This window comes from Thalassophryne amazonica, chromosome 11, assembly GCF_902500255.1.
Source record: "Thalassophryne amazonica chromosome 11, fThaAma1.1, whole genome shotgun sequence".
NCBI classification, from domain to species: Eukaryota; Metazoa; Chordata; class Actinopteri; order Batrachoidiformes; family Batrachoididae; genus Thalassophryne; species Thalassophryne amazonica.
Window position 1 is genome coordinate 108,809,338 of NC_047113.1, and position 25,396 is coordinate 108,834,733.

Below are 25,396 nucleotides of genomic sequence, written 5' to 3' on the forward strand. Positions count from 1 at the left end.
GCCAAATCACAACAAACAGTTGCCCCAAGGCGCTTTATATTGTAAGGCAAGGCCATACAATAATTATGTAAAACCCCAACGGTCAAAACGACCCCCTGTGAGCAAGCACTTGGCTACAGTGGGAAGGAAAAACTCCCTTTTAACAGGAAGAAACCTCCAGCAGAACCAGGCTCAGGGAGGGGCAGTCTTCTGCTGGGACTGGTTGGGGCTGGGACTGGTTGGGGCTGAGAACCAGGAAAAAGACATGCTGTGGAGGGGAGCAGAGATCGATCACTAATGATTAAATGCAGAGTGGTGCATACAGAGCAAAAAGAGAAAGAAACACTCAGTGCATCATGGGAACCCCCCAGCAGTCTACGTCTATAGCAGCATAACTAAGGGATGGTTCAGGGTCACCTGATCCAGCCCTAACTATAAGCTTTAGCAAAAAGGAAAGTTTTAAGCCTAATCTTAAAAGTAGAGAGGGTGTCTGTCTCCCTGATCTGAATTGGGAGCTGGTTCCACAGGAGAGGAGCCTGAAAGCTGAAGGCTCTGCCTCCCATTCTACTCTTACAAACCCTAGGAACTACAAGTAAGCCTGCAGTCTGAGAGCGAAGCGCTCTATTGGGGTGATATGGTACTACGAGGTCCCTAAGATAAGATGGGACCTGATTATTCAAAACCTTATAAGTAAGAAGAAGAATTTTAAATTCTATTCTAGAATTAACAGGAAGCCAATGAAGAGAGGCCAATATGGGTGAGATATGCTCTCTCCTTCTAGTCCCCGTCAGTACTCTAACTGCAGCATTTTGAATTAACTGAAGGCTTTTTAGGGAACTTTTAGGACAACCTGATAATAATGAATTACAATAGTCCAGTCTAGAGGAAATAAATGCATGAATTAGTTTTTCAGCATCACTCTGAGACAAGACCTTTCTGATTTTAGAGATATTGCGTAAATGCAAAAAAGCAGTCCTACATATTTGTTTAATATGCGCTTTGAATGACATATCCTGATCAAAAATGACTCCAAGATTTCTCACAGTATTACTAGAGGTCAGGGTAATGCCATCCAGAGTAAGGATCTGGTTAGACACCATGTTTCTAAGAATTGTGGGACCAAGTACAATAACTTCAGTTTTATCTGAGTTTAAAAGCAGGAAATTAGAGGTCATCCATGTCTTTATGTCTGTAAGACAATCCTGCAGTTTAGCTAATTGGTGTGTGTCCTCTGGCTTCATGGATAGATAAAGCTGGGTATCATCTGCGTAACAATGAAAATTTAAGCAATACCGTCTAATAATACTGCCTAAGGGAAGCATGTATAAAGTGAATAAAATTGGTCCTAGTACAGAACCTTGTGGAACTCCATAATTAACTTTAGTCTGTGAAGAAGATTCCCCATTTACATGAACAAATTGTAATCTATTAGACAAATATGATTCAAACCACCGCAGCGCAGTGCCTTTAATACCTATGGCATGCTCTAATCTCTGTAATAAAATTTTATGGTCAACAGTATCAAAAGCAGCACTGAGGTCTAACAGAACAAGCACAGAGATGAGTCCACTGTCCGAGGCCATAAGAAGATCATTTGTAACCTTCACTAATGCTGTTTCTGTACTATGATGAATTCTAAAACCTGACTGAAACTCTTCAAATAGACCATTCCTCTGCAGATGATCAGTTAGCTGTTTTACAACTACCCTTTCAAGAATTTTTGAGAGAAAAGGAAGGTTGGAGATTGGCCTATAATTAGCTAAGATAGCTGGGTCAAGTGATGGCTTTTTAAGTAATGGTTTAATTACTGCCACCTTAAAAGCCTGTGGTACATGGCCAACTAACAAAGATAGATTGATCATATTTAAGATCGAAGCATTAAATAATGGTAGGGCTTCCTTGAGCAGCCTGGTAGGAATGGGGTCTAATAAACATGTTGATGGTTTGGATGAAGTAACTAATGAAAATAACTCAGACAGAACAATCGGAGAGAAAGAGTCTAACCAAATACCGGCATCACTGAAAGCAGCCAAAGATAACGATACGTCTTTGGGATGGTTATGAGTAATTTTTTCTCTAATAGTTAAAATTTTGTTAGCAAAGAAAGTCATGAAGTCATTACTAGTTAAAGTTAATGGAATACTCAGCTCAATAGAGCTCTGACTCTTTGTCAGCCTGGCTACAGTGCTGAAAAGAAACCTGGGGTTGTTCTTATTTTCTTCAATTAGTGATGAGTAGAAAGATGTCCTAGCTTTACGGAGGGCTTCTTTATAGAGCAACAGACTCTTTTTCCAGGCTAAGTGAAGATCTTCTAAATTAGTGAGACGCCATTTCCTCTCCAACTTACGGGTTATCTGCTTTAAGCTACGAGTTTGTGAGTTATACCACGGAGTCAGGCACTTCTGATTTAAAGCTCTCTTTTTTAGAGGAGCTACGGCATCCAAAGTTGTCTTCAATGAGGATGTAAAACTATTGACGAGATACTCTATCTCCCTTACAGAGTTTAGGTAGCTACTCTGTACTGTGTTGGTATATGGCATTAGAGAACATAAAGAAGGAATCATATCCTTAAACCTAGTTACAGCGCTTTCTGAAAGACTTCTAGTGTAATGAAACTTATTCCCCACTGCTGGGTAGTCCATCAGAGTAAATGTAAATGTTATTAAGAAATGATCAGACAGAAGGGAGTTTTCAGGGAATACTGTTAAGTCTTCTATTTCCATACCATAAGTCAGAACAAGATCTAAGATATGATTAAAGTGGTGGGTGGACTCATTTACTTTTTGAGCAAAGCCAATAGAGTCTAATAATAGATTAAATGCAGTGTTGAGGCTGTCATTCTCAGCATCTGTGTGGATGTTAAAATCGCCCACTATAATTATCTTATCTGAGCTAAGCACTAAGTCAGACAAAAGGTCTGAAAATTCACAGAGAAACTCACAGTAACGACCAGGTGGACGATAGATAACAACAAATAAAACTGGTTTTTGGGACTTCCAATTTGGAAGGACAAGACTAAGAGTCAAGCTTTCAAATTAATTAATTAATTAATTAATAAGCTGGAATGGAAGATTGCTGCTAATCCTCCGCCCCGGCCCGTGCTACGAGCATTCTGACAGTTAGTGTGACTCGGGGGTGTTGACTCATTTAAACTAACATATTCATCCTGCTGTAACCAGGTTTCTGTTAGGCAGAATAAATCAATACGTTGATCAATTATTATATCATTTACCAACAGGGACTTAGAAGAGAGAGACCTAATGTTTAATAGACCACATTTAACTGTTTTAGTCTGTGGTGCAGTTGAAGGTGCTATATTATTTTTCTTTTTGAATTTATATGCTTAAATAGATTTGAGAAACAGAATCAGAACCAGAAGCAGATTTATCACTCACTCATCAGAATCAGAACAAGAAGCAGATTTAACACTCACTCATCAGAATCAGAATCAGAACCAGAAGCACATTTATCACTCACTCATCAGAATCAGAAACAGAAGCAGATTTAACACTCACTCATCAAAATCAGAATGAGAACCAGAAGCAGATTTAACACTCACTTATCAGAATCAGAACCAGCAAAACACATATACTATACAACTGCACAATTAAAGATCTGGTACTGGTATACACACAGCAGATTTAACACTCACTCATCAGAATCAGAACCAGAAGCACATTTATCAGTCACTCATCAGAATCCGAACCAGAAGCTTTAACATTCACTTATGAGAATCAAAATCAGAACCAGATTTATCACTCACTCATCAGAATCAGAACCAGAAGCAGATTTAACACTCACTCATCAGAATCAGAACCAGAAGCACATTTATCACTCACTCATCAGAATCAGAACGAGAAGCAGATTTAACACTCACTCATCAGAATCAGAATCAGAACCAGAAGCACATTTATCAGTCAGTCATCAGAATCAGAAACAGAAGCAGATTTAACACTCACTCATCAAAATCAGAATGAGAACCAGAAGCAGATTTAACACTCACTTATCAGAATCAGAACCAGCAAAACACATATACTATACAACTGCACAATTAAATATCTGGTACTGGTATACACACAGCAGATTTAACACTCACTCATCAGAATCAGAATCAGAACCAGAAGCACATTTATCAGTCAGTCATCAGAATCCGAACCAGAAGCTTTAACATTCACTTATGAGAATCAGAATCAGAACCAGATTTATCACTCACTCATCAGAATCAGAACCAGAAGCAGATTTAACACTCACTCATCAGAATCAGAACCAGAAGCACATTTATCACTCACTCATCAGAATCAGAACCAGAAGCAGATTTAACACTCACTCATCAGAATCAGAACCAGAAGCAGATTTATCACTCACTCATCAGAACCAGAAGCAGATTTAACACTCACTCATCAGAACCAGAAGCAGATTTAACACTCACTCATCAGAATCAGAACCAGATTTAACACTCACTCATCAGAACCAGAACCACAAGCAGATTTAACACTCACTCATCAGAAGCAGATTTATCACTCACTCATCTGAACCAGAACCAGAAGCAGATTTAACACTCACTTATCAAAATCAGAACCAGAAGCAGATTTAACACTCACTCATCAGAATCAGAACCAGCAAAACACATATACTATACAACTGCACAATTAAAGATCTGGTACTGGTATACACACAGCAGATTTAACACTCACTCATCAGAATCAGAATCAGAACCAGCAAAACACATACACTATACAACTGCACAATTAAAGATCTGGTACTGGTATACACACAGCAGATTTAACACTCACTCATCAGAATCAGAACCAGAAGCAGATTTAACACTCACTCATCAGAACCAGAACCAGAAGCAGATTTAACACTCACTTATCAGAATCAGAACCAGAAGCTTTAACATTCACTTATGAGAATCAGAACCAGAACCAGAAGCAGATTTAACACTCACTCATCAGAATCAGAACCAGAACCAGAAGCTTTAGCAGCAGCTTTAACACTGACTCATAGAACAGCCTCCCACCACCACATTAACTTGGTTGAGGTTTATACTTATTATATTCCAGTCTTTACATATTCCTGATGTTCAAGAATTATACGAGTGAAGCTCACTCTTATGGTTGACGAAGGCACAAACCGGAAACGGCACAAAAAATCTCCCCAGTGGAGAAAAAGCCACAAACCGGACAACATTGTCATAAAAAGCCAAATAAAAAGCCACAAACCGATGGTAAACAAAGCCACAAACCGGAAACGACACAAAATGATTCGATCCACCGGCATTAATAGCCTTTTTGCTTAACGATTCCCTTATCGGTCCTTCAGAGCGACCGTTGTTTTTGAGGGTGTTTTATCAGGAAAATGATCATTTCCTTACATTGATTACAGACCCTGCAGCGGGTCTGTAATCAACCGTCCTGCAGTGGCTGTTCTTGAAGCTTGAACCAACAAATTAGTGCTCCAATCCACTGCTTCACTGGTTCATTGCTTCGCTGTTTTTCAGAAGCAGCAAGTCTGCTTCTTAACCCCTCTCAAAGCCATTTAAAAATGTCAATCGTGAGTCACTTTTGTCCTGATTAAAGTCACTAACTGGGACTCTTGTCTTGTTGCAGGCAAGAAACGAGAATCGTCCTCTGTTTCACGTTAGAGTCCGGACGGAATTAATAACTTCAAAGTGAATCACTGTTTAAATCAAATGACACCTCTTTCCAAATGCAGTAACACAGACAACAAAATGCAACAAAACAAAAGTTTTTTTTCCCACCTAAAATTAGATGTCCTGCGTTCTTTCTATCAAAGCAAATTCCTAGTCTGTGAATCCTGTTCATTGGCAATGGCAATAAACTTCTTCTGATTCTGATTCTGAATGACACTGATGTTGACGTGCAGCAGCCAGCTGAGCTCAGCTCAGAGGTACGGAGTGACATTCATGTCATTAATGTCTGAAAGGAAATGCTTTTGACAAAAACTACAGATTTTGTTTATTTTTATTTATGTCCAGAGATCAAGGATCCAGTGACCAATTTTATTTTTATTTACTTTAACACTCAATAAAATATTGTTGACATAGAAAACCTGTAAAGCCGACTTTAAGTACACAGAAAATTCACAAGATGTATCGATAAGGGAATCGGATTGATAAGTGGAATTGATAATGGCACCGATATCAATAAAATTTTATCAATACCCATTCCTTAGACCTAAATCACATGGTGAGATGCTGAAGAGCTTCACTCATTCATGTCCGCGACATATTAAATGGAAGGAGGGAGAGAGAGAGACCTTGACAATTTGTGGCACTGCAGAGGGCCACTGATGGATCCCCAGATGCTTCCAGCAAAATAATTGATCTGTCCTTTCTAGATAACGTAAAAAGTGACCCCAGACATCCTCAAAGAGGGATTGTTTACCCCTGAGAGAAGAAGTCTTTTTTTTTTTTTTAAGGGCAGACTTATTGCTTATTCTGAAATCCATTTACCTACACTCGGCCCAGTCACATTTTTCCACAACAATGCAATCACGCTTTTAGCTAGGAAGAAGCCTAGAACTAAAAACAAAAAGTGTCGTCCGCTTGTGATCTTACAGGTGATTGGCTCTAATCCCAGTGTGCAGAATGTTGGCTCTAAAGGAAGTTGAATGTGTTTTATATCCTGAATACACTTTCTCACTGCTTCCCAGAACTTCCTTTTTTCAGAACTCTACCATGTACAGTGAAAACGTCTGTGCCACATTTAATACATGTATCGGGTTTGGCGCTGCTGTATTTATGGAGTTTTTCTGGAGTGATATACGTACATATAAGACAGTTATATTCTAGTAGTTTAAGACGCATGTTGATTGTTAATGTCCTCTTGTAAATCTCCACCTCCCTTACAGACGACTCGGAGGACTCAGCAGGTCATATAAATGAGATATTAACTCCCCAAATCACTGCAGTCATCACTCTTTCTACTGCAGGCACGGGTTGTGTTCTAATGAAATTTCTCAGTTGTAAATACCTGTAGAAATGGTTATGTGGTATACAAGGTCTATTAAATAATAAACCGACCCTTTTATTTATTTTTTTTAACTATATGGATTTGAATGACGTGCGATTACACCAATCATGCTTGAACCCTCGTGTGCATGCGTGAGTTTCTGAGCCATTCCTAAACAATGAAAAAACGACGAGGGGGTGGGCGACTCCTCACTCAAAGACTGCCCACAGGCGAATGACGTAACCGACAGGCGTGAAAAAACTCTTGCATGCCCACGAGGGTTCAAGCATGTCTGATGTAATCACACGTGATTCAAATCCATATGGATTTTGAAAAAAATAATAAGGTCGGATACTTTTCTAAGAGACCTCGTATTATCTTCAAATGATATCAAGTGTTGACTGTCAAAATGATACAAGTCCCCAGTTTTCTGCAATCTTTTTGCAACACACATTTTAAACCCTCTGTCAAGTTTCCCAGGGAGAAACAAGTCATTTCCTCATGTCGGGATGAAAACGGAGAGCGCTGTTTTGTCCTTCAGCTATTTTTTTAACTTGATGCCACACATTTATCATATTTCTAACAATAGGATTTTTTTGTATTCTTTTTAAGTTTTTTTTAATTGTAGTTGAGTACAGGTAACCGGGAAGAGGTAGATTTAATAGGTTATCTTCCATTTCCCTCCATAAGGGGACGATCTTCTTTGTGAAATAGAACATCATCAACATTTGAACCGAGGATCTCTGGTCTCAAGCACAACGCTTTAACCACTAGACAATCACCTACCCGAAACTTTCCTCCATTCCAAAATGGAGGAAATTCATTTTCCCCTCAAAATTCTACTCACAATACCCCATAATGACAACATGAAAAAAGTATTTTTTAATTTTTTTAAAACTGATTAGAAAAATTTTAAAAACTAAGAAAATGCATGTCCATTAGTATTCACATTCTTTGCTCAATACTTTTTTTATCCACCTTTGGCAGTAATTACAGCCTCAAATCTTATTGAATATGATGCCACAAGCTCGGTGCACCTATCTTTGGGCAGTTTGGTCCATTCCTCTTTGCAGCACCTCTCAAGCTCCATCAGGTTGGATGGGGAGTGTCGGTGCACAGACAGTCGGATTCAGGTCTGGGCTCTGGCTGGACCACTCAAGCACATTCACAGAGTTGTCCTGAAGCCACTCCTTTGATATCTTGGCTGTGTGCTTAGAGTCATTGCCCTGCTGAAAGATGAACCGTCGCCCCAGTGTGAGGTCAAGAGCGCTCTGGAGCAGGTTTTCATCCAGGATGTTTCAGTACATTGCTGCATTCATCTTTCCCTCAATCCTGACTAGTCTCCCAGTTCCTACTGCTGAAAAATGTCCCCACAGCATGATGCTGCCACCACCATGCTTCATTGTAGGGATGGTGCCTGGTTTCCTCCAAACATGATGCCAAAGAGTTCAATCTTTGTCTCATCAGACCAGTGAATTTTGTTTCTCCTGGTCTGAGAGTCCTTCAGGTGCCTTTTGTCAAACTCCAGGTGGGCTGCCATGTGTCTTTTACTAAGGAGTGGCTTGCGTATGGCCACTCTACCATACAGGCCTGATTGGTAGATTGCTGCAGAGATGGTTGTCCTTCTGAAAGGCTCTCCTCTTTCCACAGAGGAATGCTGGTGCTCTGAAAGAGTGACCATGGGGTTCTTGGTCATCTCCCTGACCAAGGCCCTTCTCCCCGATCATTCTGTTTAGACGGGCGGCCAGCTCTAGGAAGAGTCCTGGTGGATCTGAACATCAATGCCCAATGATTTAGCATATCTGAGATGTTGTCAACCTGTAGTTGGTTACAACAACATTTTCAAGACTTGGTACATTTTTAATTCCCAAATAAGTAAAGCAATCAGCAACTTTCAACTGTGCAACTTCCTTGGGTGAGTTTTTCCTTTCATTGTGGTTTAAACACATAATAGCAGTTTTGAGTTATTTACCTTATAACCTGAGATATTTCCAAAGGTCTTTATTTGATCCAACAGAGCTGGGATAGACGTTTTAATATCTTTAAGAAAGATGATGACATTATCCGCATACATAGCCAAACGGTGTTCTTGATGATTCTTTATTGCAAGTGCTAGAGGTTCAAATGGCATAATAAATAGCAACGGAGACAGAGGGTCACCTCGTCTACAACCTTGTTTAATCTGGACAGTTTTTGAAGTATTACTGTTAGTCATTATTTCAGCATAAGGTTCTGTATAGAGCAGTCTTATCCATTTACAAAAATGTTCCACTAAGCCAAAGCGTGTAAGGATTCGAAATACAGTGAGGAAAATAAGTATTTGAACACCCTGCAATTTTGCAAGTTCTCCCACTTAGAAATCATGGAGGGGTCTGAAATTTTCATCTTAGGTGCATGTCCACTGTGAGAGACATAATCTAAAAAAAAAAAAATCTGGAAATCACAATGTATGATTTTTTAATAATTTATTTGTATGTTACTGCTGCAAATAAGTATTTGAACACCTGTGAAAATCAATGTTAATATTTGGTACAGTAGCCTTCGTTTGCAATTACAGAGGTCAAACGTTTCCTGTAGTTTTTCACCAGGTTTGCACACACTGCAGCAAGGATTTTGGTCCACTCCTCCATACAGATCTCCTTTAGATCTTTCAGGTTTGGAGTTTCAGGTCCCTCCAAAGATTTTCTATTGAGTTCAGGTCTGGAGACTGGCCAGGCCACTCCAGGACCTTGAAATGCTTCTTACGGAGCCCCTCCTTCGTTCCCCTGGCTGTGTGTTTGGGGTCATTGTCATGCTGGAAGACCCAGCCATGACCCATCTTCAATGCTCTTACTGAGGGAAGGAGGTTGTTTGCCAAAATCTCGCAATATATGATCCCATCCATCCTCCCTTCAATACAGTGCAGTCGTCCTGTCCCCTTTGCAGAGTTGATTCCAAAAAGCTCTATTCTGGTCTCATCTGACCACATGACCTTCTCCCATGCCTCCTCTGGATCATCCAGATGGTCACTGATGAACTTCACACGGGCCTGGACATGTGCTGGCTTGAGCAGGGGGACCTTGCTGCCCTGCAGGATTTTAAACCATGACAGCATCATGTGTTACTAATGTAATCTTTGTGACTGTGGTCCCAGCTCTCTTCAGGTCATTGACCAGGTCCTCCTGTGTAGTTCTGAGCTTTCTCAGAACCATCCTTACCCCACAAAGTGAGATCTTGCATGGAATCCCAGACCGAGGGAGATTGACAGTCATCTTGTGTTTCTTCCACTGTCTAATAAATAATCATAACAGTTGCTGTCTTCTACCAAGTTGCTTGCCTGTTGTCCTGTAGTCCATCCCAGCCTTGTGCAGGTCTACAGTTTTGTCCCTGGTGTCCTTAGACAGCTCTTTGGTCTTGGCTATGGTGGACAGGTTGGAGTGTGATTGATTGTGTGAACAGGTGTCTTTTATACAGGTAACAAGTTCAAACAGGTGCAATTAATACAGGTAAAGAGTGCAGAATAAGAGGGCTTCTTAAAGAAGAACTAACAGGTTTATGAGAGCCAGAATTCTTACTGGTTTGTAGGGGCTCAAATACTTATTTGCAGCAGCAACATACAAATAAATTATTAAACAAAATCATACATTTTGATTTCCGGATTCTTTTTTTTTATTATTATTATTATGTCTCTCACAGTGGACATGCACCTAAGATGAAAATTTCAGACCCCTCCATGATTTCTAAGTGGGAGAACTTGCAAAACTGCAGGGTGTAAAAATACTTATTTTCCTCACTGGAGGTAGGGCAATTCCACTCTATCGAAAGCCTTTTCAGCATTCAATGACTTAACATTTGTATTGGGAGCCCCCTTTTGATTGTGGAGTATATTTAAAAGGCTCCTAACATTGTGGAAACCCTGCCTGCCCCTAATTAAGCTGTTCTGTTCCCTTCCAATTATCTCTGGTATAATTCCTTCAAACCTTCTTGCACAACACATTTAAATATGCATTTAGCAGACTAACTGCTCTCAGGTTTTCACATTCAGTATTTGGTTTACCAGCATTAGGGAGCAGGGTGATCAATGCTCCTCTCAAAGAGAGCAGCGATGTACCATGGTCAAAGGATTCCCTAGACATTTCCAAAAGTGGTGTCAGTAAGCTACCTTTACATTTATATTGGTAAACCCTCTGGGCCGGATGTTTTTCCTGCTTTCAGACTATCAATAGCTGCAGATATTTCCTTTAAAGTTATGACTTTGTTTGGGTCAGTTCTAAACTCTCCTGGGACTACGGGTATATGAATTCCATCTAAATAAAACATCTACTTCTGCTGCATCACTATTTATCTCGAACTGTAAAGCATTTCATAGAAATCTTTAAATGTTTCATTTATTTGAGTTGACTCTGTAACGGTCTCTCCTTGGTTATTCTTTAGTGAAGTGATCAGTGATCAGCCCCTCTCTCTCTGTAACTGCTTAATGTGCCGCGCCACCACCTTCCCTGGAACAAACAAAAACGCTGTATAGCTTTATTTGGTAAAAATAAAAATAGCCTGAACCATTTACAAATTAAAGCATTCACTCAGCTCAACTGTGCTAAAAGGCTAAGCAAACATTAGCTGAGCATTAAACCTTCAGCAATGCAGCAACGTCATGTTTTATTGTTAAATTATTCTTACCTCACACTAAGCTGCAGAACTAAGCTCTGTTGGTCAAACTGGGTGTTTGTATATATCCAAAGGTGAGGAGTTTTGGATTGAGTCCCGGCTGCGTGTCTTCCTCCGGAATGAAGCCTGACCTGCAGCTCCTCCATGCGGCTTTGCACACTGTCACGGTTTGATCGATCCCACCAAGTCATCAGTTCTCCCTCAGCTCCAAAAAGCAGCTGAAAATAAGAGCTTCTCCCAGTAGGATGATGGGAGACGCATTCTACTGCTCTTTCTTTACACTTTTTTTGTGGTTCTACAGATGCAAATCCAAGATGGCAATTGCTCAGCTATTTTGGGGTTTGGAAAAATTGAGTGTGTAACGTAGAAACTGCCACCCCCACTGCCACATCCAACGTGACATAACTGACCTGTTGGGGGGTGTTGTCTGCGGCGTCTGATGCATTCACTCTGAAAGGCCAATTGCACTTGCATAAACCTTACTTTTGTTTTACTGTTTAATGGACTGTGCAATTGTTGTCATATGGGAGATTTATTTCTCTCACCCTGCCTTGCAAAGAAAGATGTTGGAGACCAGGGAATATTCATGAATTGGATTTCAATGGTCAGAGGAGCCACAAATGGAATTTCTGTATCTCTCTGCCTAACCCAAAACATGGCAGCCTTATCAGCTACCAAAGGTCAAAACACTTCGCTTGTTTTCCTCCAGAAGGATTTCAATGGCCTTGGTGAAGCATTCGGCTCCCTCCTTATTTGCTCTCCCTTACAGCCTGCTGTTGTCAAGGAAACTCCAGATTTTATGCACACACAGACAGCACACATCCATGATTTCTAAAAACAATTAGAAATGTGGACTAATCAGACCACAGCACATTTTTCCACTTTGCATCTGTCCATTTCAAATGAGCTCGGGCCCAGAGAAGGCGGCAGTGTTTCTGGATGTTGATGTTTGGCTTTCACTTTGCATGGTAGAGTTTTAACTTGCACTTGTAGATGTAGTGACAAACTGTTTTAACTGACAATGGTTTTCTGAAGTGTTCCTGACCCACGCGGTAAGATCCTTTACACATTGATGTCAGTTTTAATGCAGTGCCACTTGAGGGATCGAAGGTTATGGACATTCAACGCTGGTTTTCGGCCTTGCTGCTTACATGTAGAAAGTTCTCCAGATTCTCTGAATCTTCTGACTATATTATGGACTGTAGATGATGGAATCCCTAAATTCCTTGCAACTGAACATTGAGAAACATTGTTCTTAAACTGTTGGACTATTTTTTCACGCAGTTGTTCACAAAGTGGTGATCCTCACCCCATCTTTGCTTGTGAACGGCTGAGCCTTTTGGGGATGCTCCTTTTATACCCAATCATGACACTCACCTGTTTCCAATTAACCTGTTCACCTGTGGAATGTTCCAAACAGGTGTTCTTTGAGCATTCATCAACTTTCCCAGTCTTTTGTTGCCACTGTCCCAGCTTTTTTGAAACATGTTGCAGGCATCCATTTCAAAATGAGCAAATATTTGCACAAAAACAATAAAGTTTATCAGTTTGAACATTAAATATCTCGTCTTTGTGGTGTATTCAACTGAATATCGGTTGAAGAGGATTTGCAAATCATTGTATTCTGTATTTTACACAACGTCCCAACTTCAATGGAATTGGGGTTGTACAATGTAGACTGACAGGACATAGTTTTGACTGTAGTGAATGTTTGGTGTTCAAAGTAAAGGTGACACAATGTCGACGTCCACTCGATTCTATGACATATCCTACCTTTAATGCCATAACCAAGTTAGAAATGTAACCTCTCTCCCATTCTTCAAATCCAAACTCAAACCCTTCTGTTTCAGACGGCTTTATCTGACAAACTGCACTGCCTGATTTGAATCAGTTTCTTATATCTTATCGGTGGTAATTTGTTTTTATTGTTGTTTTATTTGTTGTTAATCATGTGTGAGTGCTGAGAAAGGTGCCAATAAATAAAATGTATTATGTGGAAAGTGATACCTGATTGGCAGGTAAAAGGGTGATTTTTTTTTTCTCAAGACATCCTTAGAAATACAACTGTATGTACTGTTATATGCAAAAAAGTAGCCGCTGTGGGCTCCACACCAGCACAACCAGATGACGTGCACTGACTTTGACAGAAAACAAAGTGTAAAGATGTTAACTTCGCTGCTGATGTGCTGCTGATGTTCACTCAGACACAGCGAGATGACGACACAAACTGTTTGTTCAACTCTGAGCTGCTGCACAAACAGCAGACTACAAGGCTCGCCTCATCCAGCGCCGATACATCAACAACACGGGGACGGACTACGGCTCGCCGCTTCCAGCGCCGATACATCGACAACACAGGGACGGACTACTGGCTCGCCATGTCCAGTGGTAATACACCAACAACATCAATCAATCAATCAATTTCATTTATATAGCGCCAAATCACAACAAACAGTTGCCCCAAGGCGCTTTATATTGTAAGGCAAGGCCATACAATAATTATGTAAAAACCCCAATGGTCAAAATGACCCCCTGTGAGCAAGCACTTGCGACAGTGGGAAGGAAAAACTCCCTTTAAACAGGAAGAAACCTCCAGCAGAACCAGGCTCAGGGAGGGGCAGTCTTCTGCTAGGACTGGTTGGGGCTGAGAGAGAGAACAAGGAAAAAGACATGCTGTGGAGGGGAGCAGAGATCAATCACTAATGATTAAATGCAGAGTGGTGCATACAGAGCAAAAAGAGAAAGAAACAGTGTATCATGGGAACCCCCCAGCAGTCTAAGTCTATAGCAGCATAACTAAGGGATGGTTCAGGGTCACCTGATCCAGCCCTAACTATAAGCTTTAGCAAAAAGGAAAGTTTTAAGCCTAATTTTAAAAGTAGAGAGGGTGTCTGTCTCCCTGATCTGAATTGGGAGCTGGTTCCACAGGAGAGGAGCCTGAAAGCTGAAGGCTCTGCTTCCCATTCTACTCTTATAAACCCTAGGAACTACAAGTAAGCCTGCAGTCTGAGAGCGAAGCGCTCTATTGGGGTGGTATGGTACTATGAGGTCCCTAAGATAAGATGGGACCTGATTATTCAAAACCTTATAAGTAAGAAGAAGAATTTTAAATTCTATTCTAGAATTAACAGGAAGCCAATGAAGAGAGGCCAATATGGGTAAGATATGCTCTCTCCTAGTCCCCGTTAGTACTCTAGATGTAGCATTTTGAATTAACTCAAGGCTTTTCAGGGAACTTTTAGGACAACCTGATAATAATGAATTACAATAGTCCAGCCTAGAGGAAATAAATGCATGAATTAGTTTTTCAGTATCACTCTGAGACAAGACCTTTCTAATTTTAGAGATATTGCGTAAATGGAAAAAAGCAGTCGTACATATTTGTTTAATATGTGCATTGAATGACATATCCTGATCAAAAATGACTCCAAGATTTCTCACAGTATTACTAGAGGTCAGGGTAATGCCATCCAGAGTAAGGATCTGGTTAGACACCATGTTTCTAAGATTTGTGGGGCCAAGTACAATAACTTCAGTTTTATCTGAGTTTAAAAGCAGGAAATTAGAGGTCATCCATGTCTTTATGTCTGTAAGACAATCCTGCAGTTTAGCTAATTGTGTGTCCTCTGGCTTCATGGATAGATAAAGCTGGGTATCATCTGCGTAACAATGAAAATGTAAGCAATGCCGTCTAATAATACTGCCTAAGGGAAGCATGTATAAAGTGAATAAAATTGGTCCTAGCACAGAACCTTGTGGAACTCCATAATTAACCTTAGTCTGTGAAGAAGATTCCCCATTTACATGAACAAATTGTAATCTATTAGATAAATATGATTCAAACCACCGCAGTGCAGTGCCTTTAATACCTATGGCATGCTCTAATCTCTGTAATAAACTTTTATGGTCAACAGTATCAAAAGCAGCACTGAGGTCTAACAGAACAAGCACAGAGATGAGTCCACTGTCTGAGGCCATAAGAAGATCATTTGTAACCTTCACTAATGCTGTTTCTGTACTATGATGAATTCTAAAACCTGACTGAAACTCTTCAAATAGACCATTCCTCTGCAGATGATCAGATAGCTGTTTTACAACTACCCTTTCAAGAATTTTTGAGAGAAAAGGAAGGTTGGAGATTGGCCTATAATTAGCTAAGATAGCTGGGTCAAGTGATGGCTTTTTAAGTAATGGTTTAATTACTGCCACCTTAAAAGCCTGTGGTACATAGCCAACTAACAAAGATAGATTGATCATATTTAAGATCGAAGCATTAAATAATGGTAGGGCTTCCTTGAGCAGCCTGGTAGGAATGGGGTCTAATAGACATGTTGATGGTTTGGATGAAGTAACTAATGAAAATAACTCAGACAGAACAATCGGAGAGAAAGAGTCTAACCAAATACCGGCATCACTGAAAGCAGCAAAGGATAACGATACGTCTTTGGGATGGTTATGAGTAATATTTTCTCTAATAGTTAAAATTTTATTAGCAAAGAGAGCTCAATAGAGCTCTGACTCTGTCAGCCTGGCTACAGTGCTGAAAAGAAACCTGGGGTTGTTCTTATTTTCTTTAATTAGTGATGAGTAGAAAGATGTCCTAGCTTTACGGAGGGCTTCTTTATAGAGCAACAGACTCTTTTTCCAGGCTAAGTGAAGATCTTCTAAATTAGTGAGATGCCATTTCCTCTCCAACTTACGGGTTATCTGCTTTAAGCTGCGAGTTTGTGAGTTATACCACAGAGTCAGGCACTTCTGATTTAAAGCTCTCTTTTTCAGAGGAGCTACAGCATCCAAAGTTGTCTTCAATGAGGATGTAAAACTTTTGACGAGATACTCTATCTCACTTACAGAGTTTAGGTAGCTACTCTGCACTGTGTTGGTATATGGCATTAGAGAACATAAAGAAGGAATCATATCCTTAAACCTAGTTACAGTGCTTTCTGAAAGACTTCTAGTGTAATGAAACTTATTCCCCACTGCTGGGTAGTCCATCAGAGTAAATGTAAATGTTATTAAGAAATGATCAGACAGAAGGGAGTTTTCAGGGAATACTGTTAAGTCTTCAATTTCCATACCATAAGTCAGAACAAGATCTAAGATATGATTAAAGTGGTGGGTGGACTCATTTACATTTTGAGCAAAGCCAATTGAGTCTAATAATAGATTAAATGCAGTGTTGAGGCTGTCATTCTCAGCATCTGTGTGGATGTTAAAATCGCCCACTATAATGATCTTATCTGAGCTAAGCACTAAGTCAGACAAAAGGTCTGAAAATTCACAGAGAAACTCACAGTAACGACCAGGAGGACGATAGATAATAAATAAAACTGTTTTTTGGGACTTCCAATTTGGATGGACAAGACTAAGAGTCAAGCTTTCAAATGAATTAAAGCTCTGTCTGGGTTTTTGATTAATTAATAAGCTGAAATGGAAGATTGCTGCTAATCCTCCGCCTCGGCCCGTGCTATGAGCGTTCTGACAGTTAGTGTGACTTGGGGGTGTTGACTCATTTAAACTAACATATTCATCCTGCTGTAACCAGGTTTCTGTAAGGCAGAATAAATCAATATGTTGATCAATTATTATATCATTTACTAACAGGGACTTCGAAGAGAGAGACCTAATGTTTAATAGACCACATTTAACTGTTTTAGTCTGTGGTGCAGTTGAAGGTGCTATATTATTTTTTCTTTTTGAATTTTTATGCTTAAATAGATTTTTGCTGGTTATTGGTAGTCTGGGAGCAGGCACCGTCTCTACGGGGATGGGGTAATGAGGGGATGTCAGGGGGAGAGAAGCTGCAGAGAGGTGTGTAAGACTACAACTCTGCTTCCTGGTCCCAACCCTGGATAGTCACGGTTTGGAGGATTTAAGAAAATTGGCCAGATTTCTAGAAATGAGAGCTGCTCCATCCAAAGTGGGATGGATGCCGTATCTCCTAACAAGACCAGGTTTCCCCCAGAAGCTTTGCCAATTATCTATGAAGCCCACCCAAGCCCAACATGGGGATGGATGACCGGCTCCTGGCTTCCCAGGGCCTCCTCCCAGTTGGATGTGCCTGAAAGACCTCCCTACATAGACCACCAGGTGGCCTCCTCACCAGACGCCTGGACCAAATGAGCTGGATCCTTTGGATGAGAAGCAGCAACATCTCTGCTCCCCAAGCTTCTCACCCTGTCTGAGTGTAAGTCCAGATACTTGATGGAGGAATGTCATGTCCGCTGCGATAGCGGCAGAAATGACATTGATGACATGAGCTTCAAGCAGCTTGATGACATCAGTTTGACACTCTTCAAGAAATACAGTAAACTGGTCCATGACCTGCAGAAGCTGCATCAGGATGTTTCCAGGAACACTGGACACGATAAAAATATCTACTGTATGATTATCAGAGCTTGTCGTTACGTGAAAATATAACTGCCAGTTTTTTTAGCTTTTGTTGTCCAACCCTTCCCTTTTGACTAAATTAAATTTGATTTGTTGCCTTCATTATGAACCTGTAACTTACTGGGGGCCAGCTCACTAATGTAAGTATATCAGATTTGGGTAAGTTCAGCCGTTTTTAAGACTTGATTGGTTCATATAATGAGTAAGAGTGAATCTCACCCGGAAATCAGTCATTCACACAGTCTTACCTGTCTCAGGTAACAGGGACACTGAGGAGATACGGGTGCAAGATCGGGTTAAAGGTCGCCTGGGAACAAAGTCATCCTCCCTGCCCCGGCAGAGCTGTAAACTGGAGCCCACAGCCCCGTGGTGAGATCCAGGTGGGGGACGCCGTTTCCCCAACTGTCCACCCAGCAGCTCTGTTCTTGTAGAAGGCTGGGTTTCAGCAGCTCCTCTGAGCTCCACACGTTCCACTCCACTACCAACACTTTGACTCACGCCAACTCCACTCGTACAATTTCCTCCGTTGCTGACTCCAGAAAGGCCCTCTGTGTCTTCACTGGGACCAGCTCTGGCTGCCCTCTCAGTGGTTGTGCTTGGTATCTGGGCTGTTCCTGGAAACACCCTCCCACATCCATCCACTTGCTGTGATGTGGCCTGTCCCGCACCAATTTGACCCAGACTTCCAGGTCCTTGCACTGTTCTGGTCTGTGCAGCAGTTCCAGCAGTCCCAGTTCCACAGGTTAGTCCCCGGTCAGCCCCCTGCCTTGCTGCATGTTCCCCGCTCTCAGTAGAAGTTCCTTTATTTGTAGTCCTCCGGCTGTACTCGGACGCGGTCTTCATGTCTGCCTTGATCTGTTCACTGCTGACCTGACAGCTTTTCTCACAACTACTTTCGGGCATCCAGGTCTCTGAGTTGTCCAACGGTACCGTCACTTCAGCAGCCATATTGTTAGCCCGCCGCAATGGCGTCTTTCCTTTACCTGCAGACATACCGACAGTAATGTCAACATATACTTCAACACTGAAAAGAAGTTGGTTGGTTATACATTACTACCTACCACGTCATGCTGAAGTAGAAAGCAAACTAGAGATCTGTAATGCAGTGTGTGATGGTTAGCAGGGTTCTGCCCAGACAATGGAATAATGGCGTTGTGCCATTATACAGCCATCCAGCACTGCTATACGGTGGTGTCATCTCATGATGTTTTAGCGTGAGACTTGGTGGGAATCTGACGGTGCATAAACCCATTTTTGTGGGGAAATTTTCTATGGGCTGTCCGTTATCTACCAACTGACTAAAGTGTGCTCGCTCCATACTCCTCCTCCAGAGACATTGTTCGTGTCTGCACTACTTCAGCAATACCCACCAAAAGCAAGTGTGTTTCTGCTACACATTAACCCTCCACTGTTTGGCAGAACATATTCTACTGAAACGTCAATAAAAAGCACAACCTGTTTATTTGATCCTACAACCCCTGGCAAAAATTATGGAATCACCGGCCTCGGAGGATGTTCATTTAGTTGTTTAATTTTGTAGAAAGAAAGCAGATCACAGACATGACACAAAACTAAAGTCATTTCAAATGGCAACTTTCTGGCTTTAAGAAACACTGTAAGAAATCAGGAAAAATAATTGTGGCAGTCAGTAACGGTTACTTTTTTAGACCAAGCAGAGGGAAAAAACTATGGACTCACTCAATTCTGAGGAAAAAATTATGGAATCATGAAAAACAAAAGAACGCTCCAACACATCACTAGTATTTTGTTGCACCACCTCTGGCTTTTATAACAGCTTGCAGTCTCTGAGGCATGGACTTAATGAGTGACAAACAGTACTCTTCATCAATCTGGCTCCAACTTTCTCCGATTGCTGTTGCCAGATCAGCTTTGCAGGTTGGAGCCTTGTCATGGACCATTTTCTTCAACTTCCACCAAAGATTTTCAATTGGATTAAGATCCGGACTATTTGCAGGCCATGACATTGACCCTATGTGTCTTTTTGCAAGGAATGTTTTTGCAGTTTTTGCTCTATGGCAAGATGCATTATCATCTTGAAAAATGATTTCATCATCCCCAAACATCATTTCAATTGATGGGATAAGAAAAGTGTCCAAAATATCAACGTAAACTTGTGCATTTATTGATGATGTAATGACAGCCATCTCCCCAGTGCCTTTACCTGACATGCAGCCCCATATCATCAATGACTGTGGAAATTTACATGTTCTCTTCAGGCAGTCATCTTTATAAATCTCATTGGAACAGCACCAAACAAAAGTTCCAGCATCATCACCTTGCCCAATGCAGATTTGAGATTCATCACTGAATATGACTTTCATCCAGTCATCCACAGTCCACGATTGCTTTTCCTTAGCCCATTGTAACCTTGTTTTTTTCTGTTTAGGTGTTAATGATGGCTTTCGTTTAGCTTTTCTGTATGTAAATCCCATTTCCTTTAGGCGGTTTCTTACAGTTCGGTCACAGACGTTGACTCCAGTTTCCTCCCATTCGTTCCTCATTTGTTTTGTTGTGCATTTTCGATTTTTGGGACATATTGCTTTAAGTTTTCTGTCTTGACGCTTTGATGTCTTCCTTGGTCTACCAGTATGTTTGCCTTTAACAACCTTCCCATGTTGTTTGTATATGGTCCAGAGTTTAGACACAGCTGACTGTCAACAACCAACATCTTCTGCAACATTGCATGATGATTTACCCTCTTTCAAGAGTTTGATAATCCTCTCCTTTGTTTTAATTGACATCTCTCGTGTTGGAGCCATGATTCATGTCAGTCCACTTGGTGCAACAGCTCTCCAAGGTGTGTTCACTCCTTTTTAGATGCAGACTAACGAGCAGATCTGATTTGATGCAGGTGTTAGTTTTGGGGATGAAAATGTACAGGGTGATTCCATAATTTATTCCTCAGAATTGAGTGAGTCCATATTTTTTTCCCCTCTGCTTGGTCTAAAAAAGTAACCATTACTGACTGCCACAAATTTTTTTCCTGATTTCTTATAGTGTTTCTTAAAGCCAGAAAGCTGCCATTTGAAATTACTATTTTGTGTCATGTCTGTGATCTGCTTTTTTTCTACAAAATTAAACAACTGAATGAACATCCTCTGAGGTCGGTGATTCCATAATTATTGCCAGGGGTTGTATACAAACAAAACTGTTTAAGGACCTGTGGCCCACTCTTGGGCCGACTGTGCTGGAAATTATTAATCTTTCTTTAACTTCTGGATCTGTTCCTAAATGTTTCAAATCTGCAGTGATTAATCCACTACTTAAGAAACCTAATCTTAACCCTAGTGTACTGAAAAACTATCAGCCAATATCAAATCTATCATGTTGCTCTAAAATTCTGGAAAAAGTGGTTTCACGGCAGCTCGTGGACTATCTTACTGAGAATAATCTTTTTGAGCCACTGCAGTCTGCTTTAAAAAAATATCATTCCACAGAGACGGCTCTCACGAAAGTGGTGAATGATCTTCTGCTTGCAATGGATTCGGACACCACTACGGTTCTGGTGCTGTTTGATCTCAGTGCTGCATTTGATACAGTGGATCATCATATTCTACTTGATAGGCTGGAAAATCATTTTGGGATTACTGGGAGTGCCCTTGCATGGCTGACGTCATACTTGACCAGTCGTTCTCACTGTGTTTTGCACAATAACACTACCTCTAACCTTAGTGACATGAAATTTTGGGTTCCACAGGGGTCTGTCTTAGGCCCCCTGCTTTTCTCCCTTTATATAGCACCCCTTGGGCACATACTGTGGCGTTTTGGGATTACCTTTAACTGCTATGCTGATGATACTCAGTTATACAGTAGTGTTCAGAATAATAGTAGTGCTATGTGACTAAAAAGATTAATCCAGGTTTTGAGTATATTTCTTATTGTTACATGGGAAACAAGGTACCAGTAGATTCAGTAGATTCTCACAAATCCAACAAGACCAAGCATTCATGATATGCCCACTCTTAAGGCTATGAAATTGGGCTATTAGTAAAAAAAAAAGTAGAAAAGGGGGTGTTCACAATAATAGTAGTGTGGCATTCAGTCAGTGAGTTCGTCAATTTTGTGGAACAAACAGGTGTGAATCAGGTGTTCCCTATTTAAGGATGAAGCCAGCACCTGTTGAACATGCTTTTCTCTTTGAAAGCCTGAGGAAAATGGGACGTTCAAGACATTGTTCAGAAGAACAGCATAGTTTGATTAAAAAGTTGATTGGAGAGGGGGAAAACTTATACGCAGGTGCAAAAAATTATAGGCTGTTCATCTACAATGATCTCCAATGCTTTAAAATGGACAAAAAAAAACAGAGACGCGTGAAAGAAAATGGAAAACAACCATCAAAATGGATAGAAGAATAACCAGAATGGCAAAGGCTCACCCATTGATCAGCTCCAGGATGATCAAAGACAGTCTGGAGTTACCTGTAAGTGCTGTGACAGTTAGAAGACGCTTGTGTGAAGCTAATTTATTTGCAAGAATCCCCCGCAAAGTCCCTCTGTTAAATAAAAGACATGTGCAGAAGAGGTTACAATTTGCCAAAGAACACATCAACTGGCCTAAAGAGAAATGGAGGAATATTTTGTGGACTGATGAGAGTAAAATTGTTCTTTTTGGGTCCAAGGGCAGCAGACAGTTTGTGAGACGACCCCCAAAGTCTGAATTCAAGCCACAGTTCACAGTGAAGACAGTAAAGCATGGTGGTGCAAGCATCATGATATGGGCATGTTTCTCCTACTATGGTGTTGGGACTATATATCGCATACCAGGTATCATGGATCAGTTTGGATATGTCAAAATACTTGAAGAGGTCATGTTGCCTTATGCTGAAGAGGACATGCCCTTGAAATGGGTGTTTCAACAAGACAATGACCCCAAGCACACTAGTAAACCAGCAAAATCTTGGTTCCAAACCAACAAAATTAATGCCTCGCAGATGTGAAGAAATCATGAAAAACTGTGGTTATACAACTAAATACTAGTTTAGTGATTCACAGGATTGATAAAAAAGCAGTTTGAACATAATAGTTTTGAGTTTGTAGCGTCAACAGCAGACAGCCAACTATTATTGTGAACACCCCCTTTTCTACTTTTTGTTTTTTACTAATAGCCCAATTTCATAGCCTTAAGAGTGTGCATATCATGAATGCTGGGTCTTGTTGGATTTGTGAGAATCTACTGAATCTACTGGTACCTTGTTTCCCATGTAACAATAAGAAATATACTCAAAACCTGGATTAATCTTTTTAGTCACATAGCACTACTATTATTCTGAACACTATTGTACATGCTGATAACTGCTGGTAATCTCGTTCACATAAAATCCTTAGAAGATTGCCTTGCATCAGTGAAAAGTCCAGTGAGACATCGGCATCAATTTGACCAGTTAATGCTCAGCCTAGGCTCGTGTGTCATACATCACACTGACAAAGTGAGGAACCTTGGGGTAATTTTTGATCCTGCATTGTGCTTTGATCTCCACATTAGAAATATTACTAGGACTGCTTTCTTCCACCTGCGAAATATAGTGAAGATTCGTCCCATCCTGTCTATGGCTGATGCTGAGACCTTGATCCATGTGTTCATCTCTTCGAGATTGGACGACTGCAATGTTCTGTTTTCTGGTTTACCGCAGCCTAGCATTAGGGCTTTTGACACAAAGCAGAAAGTTTAACCACATTACACCCATTTTGGCATCCCTTCACTGGCTTCCTGTCCCAGTGAGATCAGATTTTAAGGTTCTGCTACTAACCTATAAAATTATTCATGGACTGACACCTCCCTACCTAGCTGACCTAATTAAACCTTACGTACCAGCCCGGGCTTTATGTTCTCAGGGTGCAGGACTACTTTGTGTCCCTAGGGTGAATAAGAAGTCTGCAGGTCACAGAGCTTTCTCTTATCGTGCCCCTGTTCTGTGGAATGATCTCTCTGCGTCAATAAAACAATCAGATTTTGTGGAGACTTTCAAGTCCAGACTTAAGACACACTTATTTTCCCTTTCATATGGCTAGCATACTGGTACAGTTTTGTTTTACACTTTTTACTCAATTCATTTCATTAGTAAACGGAGCGTGTCGCGGCCTCAACTTAATCTAAACCCTTAACCTAAATTCTGGGTCTTTTAGTGAAGTTTAGGGCTAGCGGCCGGCGATCACCTTAGTATTTCTGTTTTTCTTGTTGTTTAATGCTGACAAATTATACAGTATTTTTTGTCTTTCTGATGCCTGATTCTGTTTCTTCTCTCTGTTTAAGGTGCAGCTCCATCCAGAGATGGGAGTTGTGTTCGTGTTGGCGATCCTCCTGTCCTGTGCGCCAATAGCATTTCTTGTATATTCATCCTTGAATTGTTCTGTGAATTATGTCTGTATCATGGCCCAAGCAGAGGGTCACCCCTTTGAGTCTGGTCTGCTTGAGGTTTCTTCCTCAGAAGGAGTTTTTCCTTACCACTGTTGCTCTGGGGGTTGGTAAGGTTAGACTTTACCTGTGTGAAGCGCCTTGAGGCAACTCTGTTGTGATTTGGCGCTATATAAATTGAAATTGGCTTTGACACCAACAGACAACTTTGACAGATGTGACGTGTTGCCTCAACTCTACTGGAGGGAAAAGCAAATTAATATGAGCAAATGTTCTTCTTTATATTGAAGACTGGTATTATTTCCAACACAGTTGACAGTGTAGGAGTGAAAGTATTTCATACATGTGGTTGGCAAAGTAAATGTACACATTAATATAATCAAAGTGAAGTTGTAATCTTAACGACTGGCTGTGAACACTTTGCAATGTGTAGAAACGACTACCTTTTGAGGACATTAAGAACTGAAGGGTTTAAGCTGATACCTTCAATACAGGAGGTTGTTTGCTGGGAATGTGAAGCTGGCACGTGCCGCGGAACCATGCCCTCCTCTTCGTCACTCTCAGAGTCTGACATCACCACCAGAGGCTTGGGGACGGCCACGTCGGCTGGCCGGCACTGCTGCACCAAACCACTGGGACCTGGACAACAGCAAGGATGTGAAGGACAACATGAGCGGACGATTCCAGCATTTTTACTAATAAATACACATTTTAAACTAGAGCGCTTGCAGAGCGCAAACCTCCGACAACACTAGTTTCCATTTCCGTAAAAAAAGTTTACTTTGGAAAAAATTTAGAAGTCTTTTCATAAACTTAATTAGACGTGATCACATGTCAGGAGGACGTATTTAGTTCATGTATTTGAATCAAAGTGGGCTGTTTTTGTGGTGTTGTCAGTTTTTGTTTTTTTTTCTTTTCAGTTTCTGAATTGTTTTTCAGGTCATTTTCATAGAACAATGGTTCTCTCTGCTATGGACAATCTGCCGTTGCTTTTTGGCACTTTCTGACTGATACCTGGAAGACAAACAGGCATAAAA

General features: G+C 40.8%; 1 protein-coding gene across 2 annotated transcripts in view; it reads right to left on the reverse strand.

Annotated features, from left to right (window-relative positions):
* The window catches only part of fbxo38 (F-box protein 38), a 216,081-nt gene that overhangs the window by 78,426 nt on the left and 112,259 nt on the right, over positions 1-25,396 (reverse strand). For both annotated transcript variants that reach the window (XM_034181007.1, XM_034181008.1), the window contains 2 exons: positions 24,843-24,998; positions 18,236-18,970 (listed from right to left, as the gene is read on the reverse strand). In XM_034181007.1, the coding sequence (XP_034036898.1) occupies positions 18,236-18,970; positions 24,843-24,998 (891 nt within the window). The remainder of the gene's footprint in view (positions 1-18,235; positions 18,971-24,842; positions 24,999-25,396) is intronic.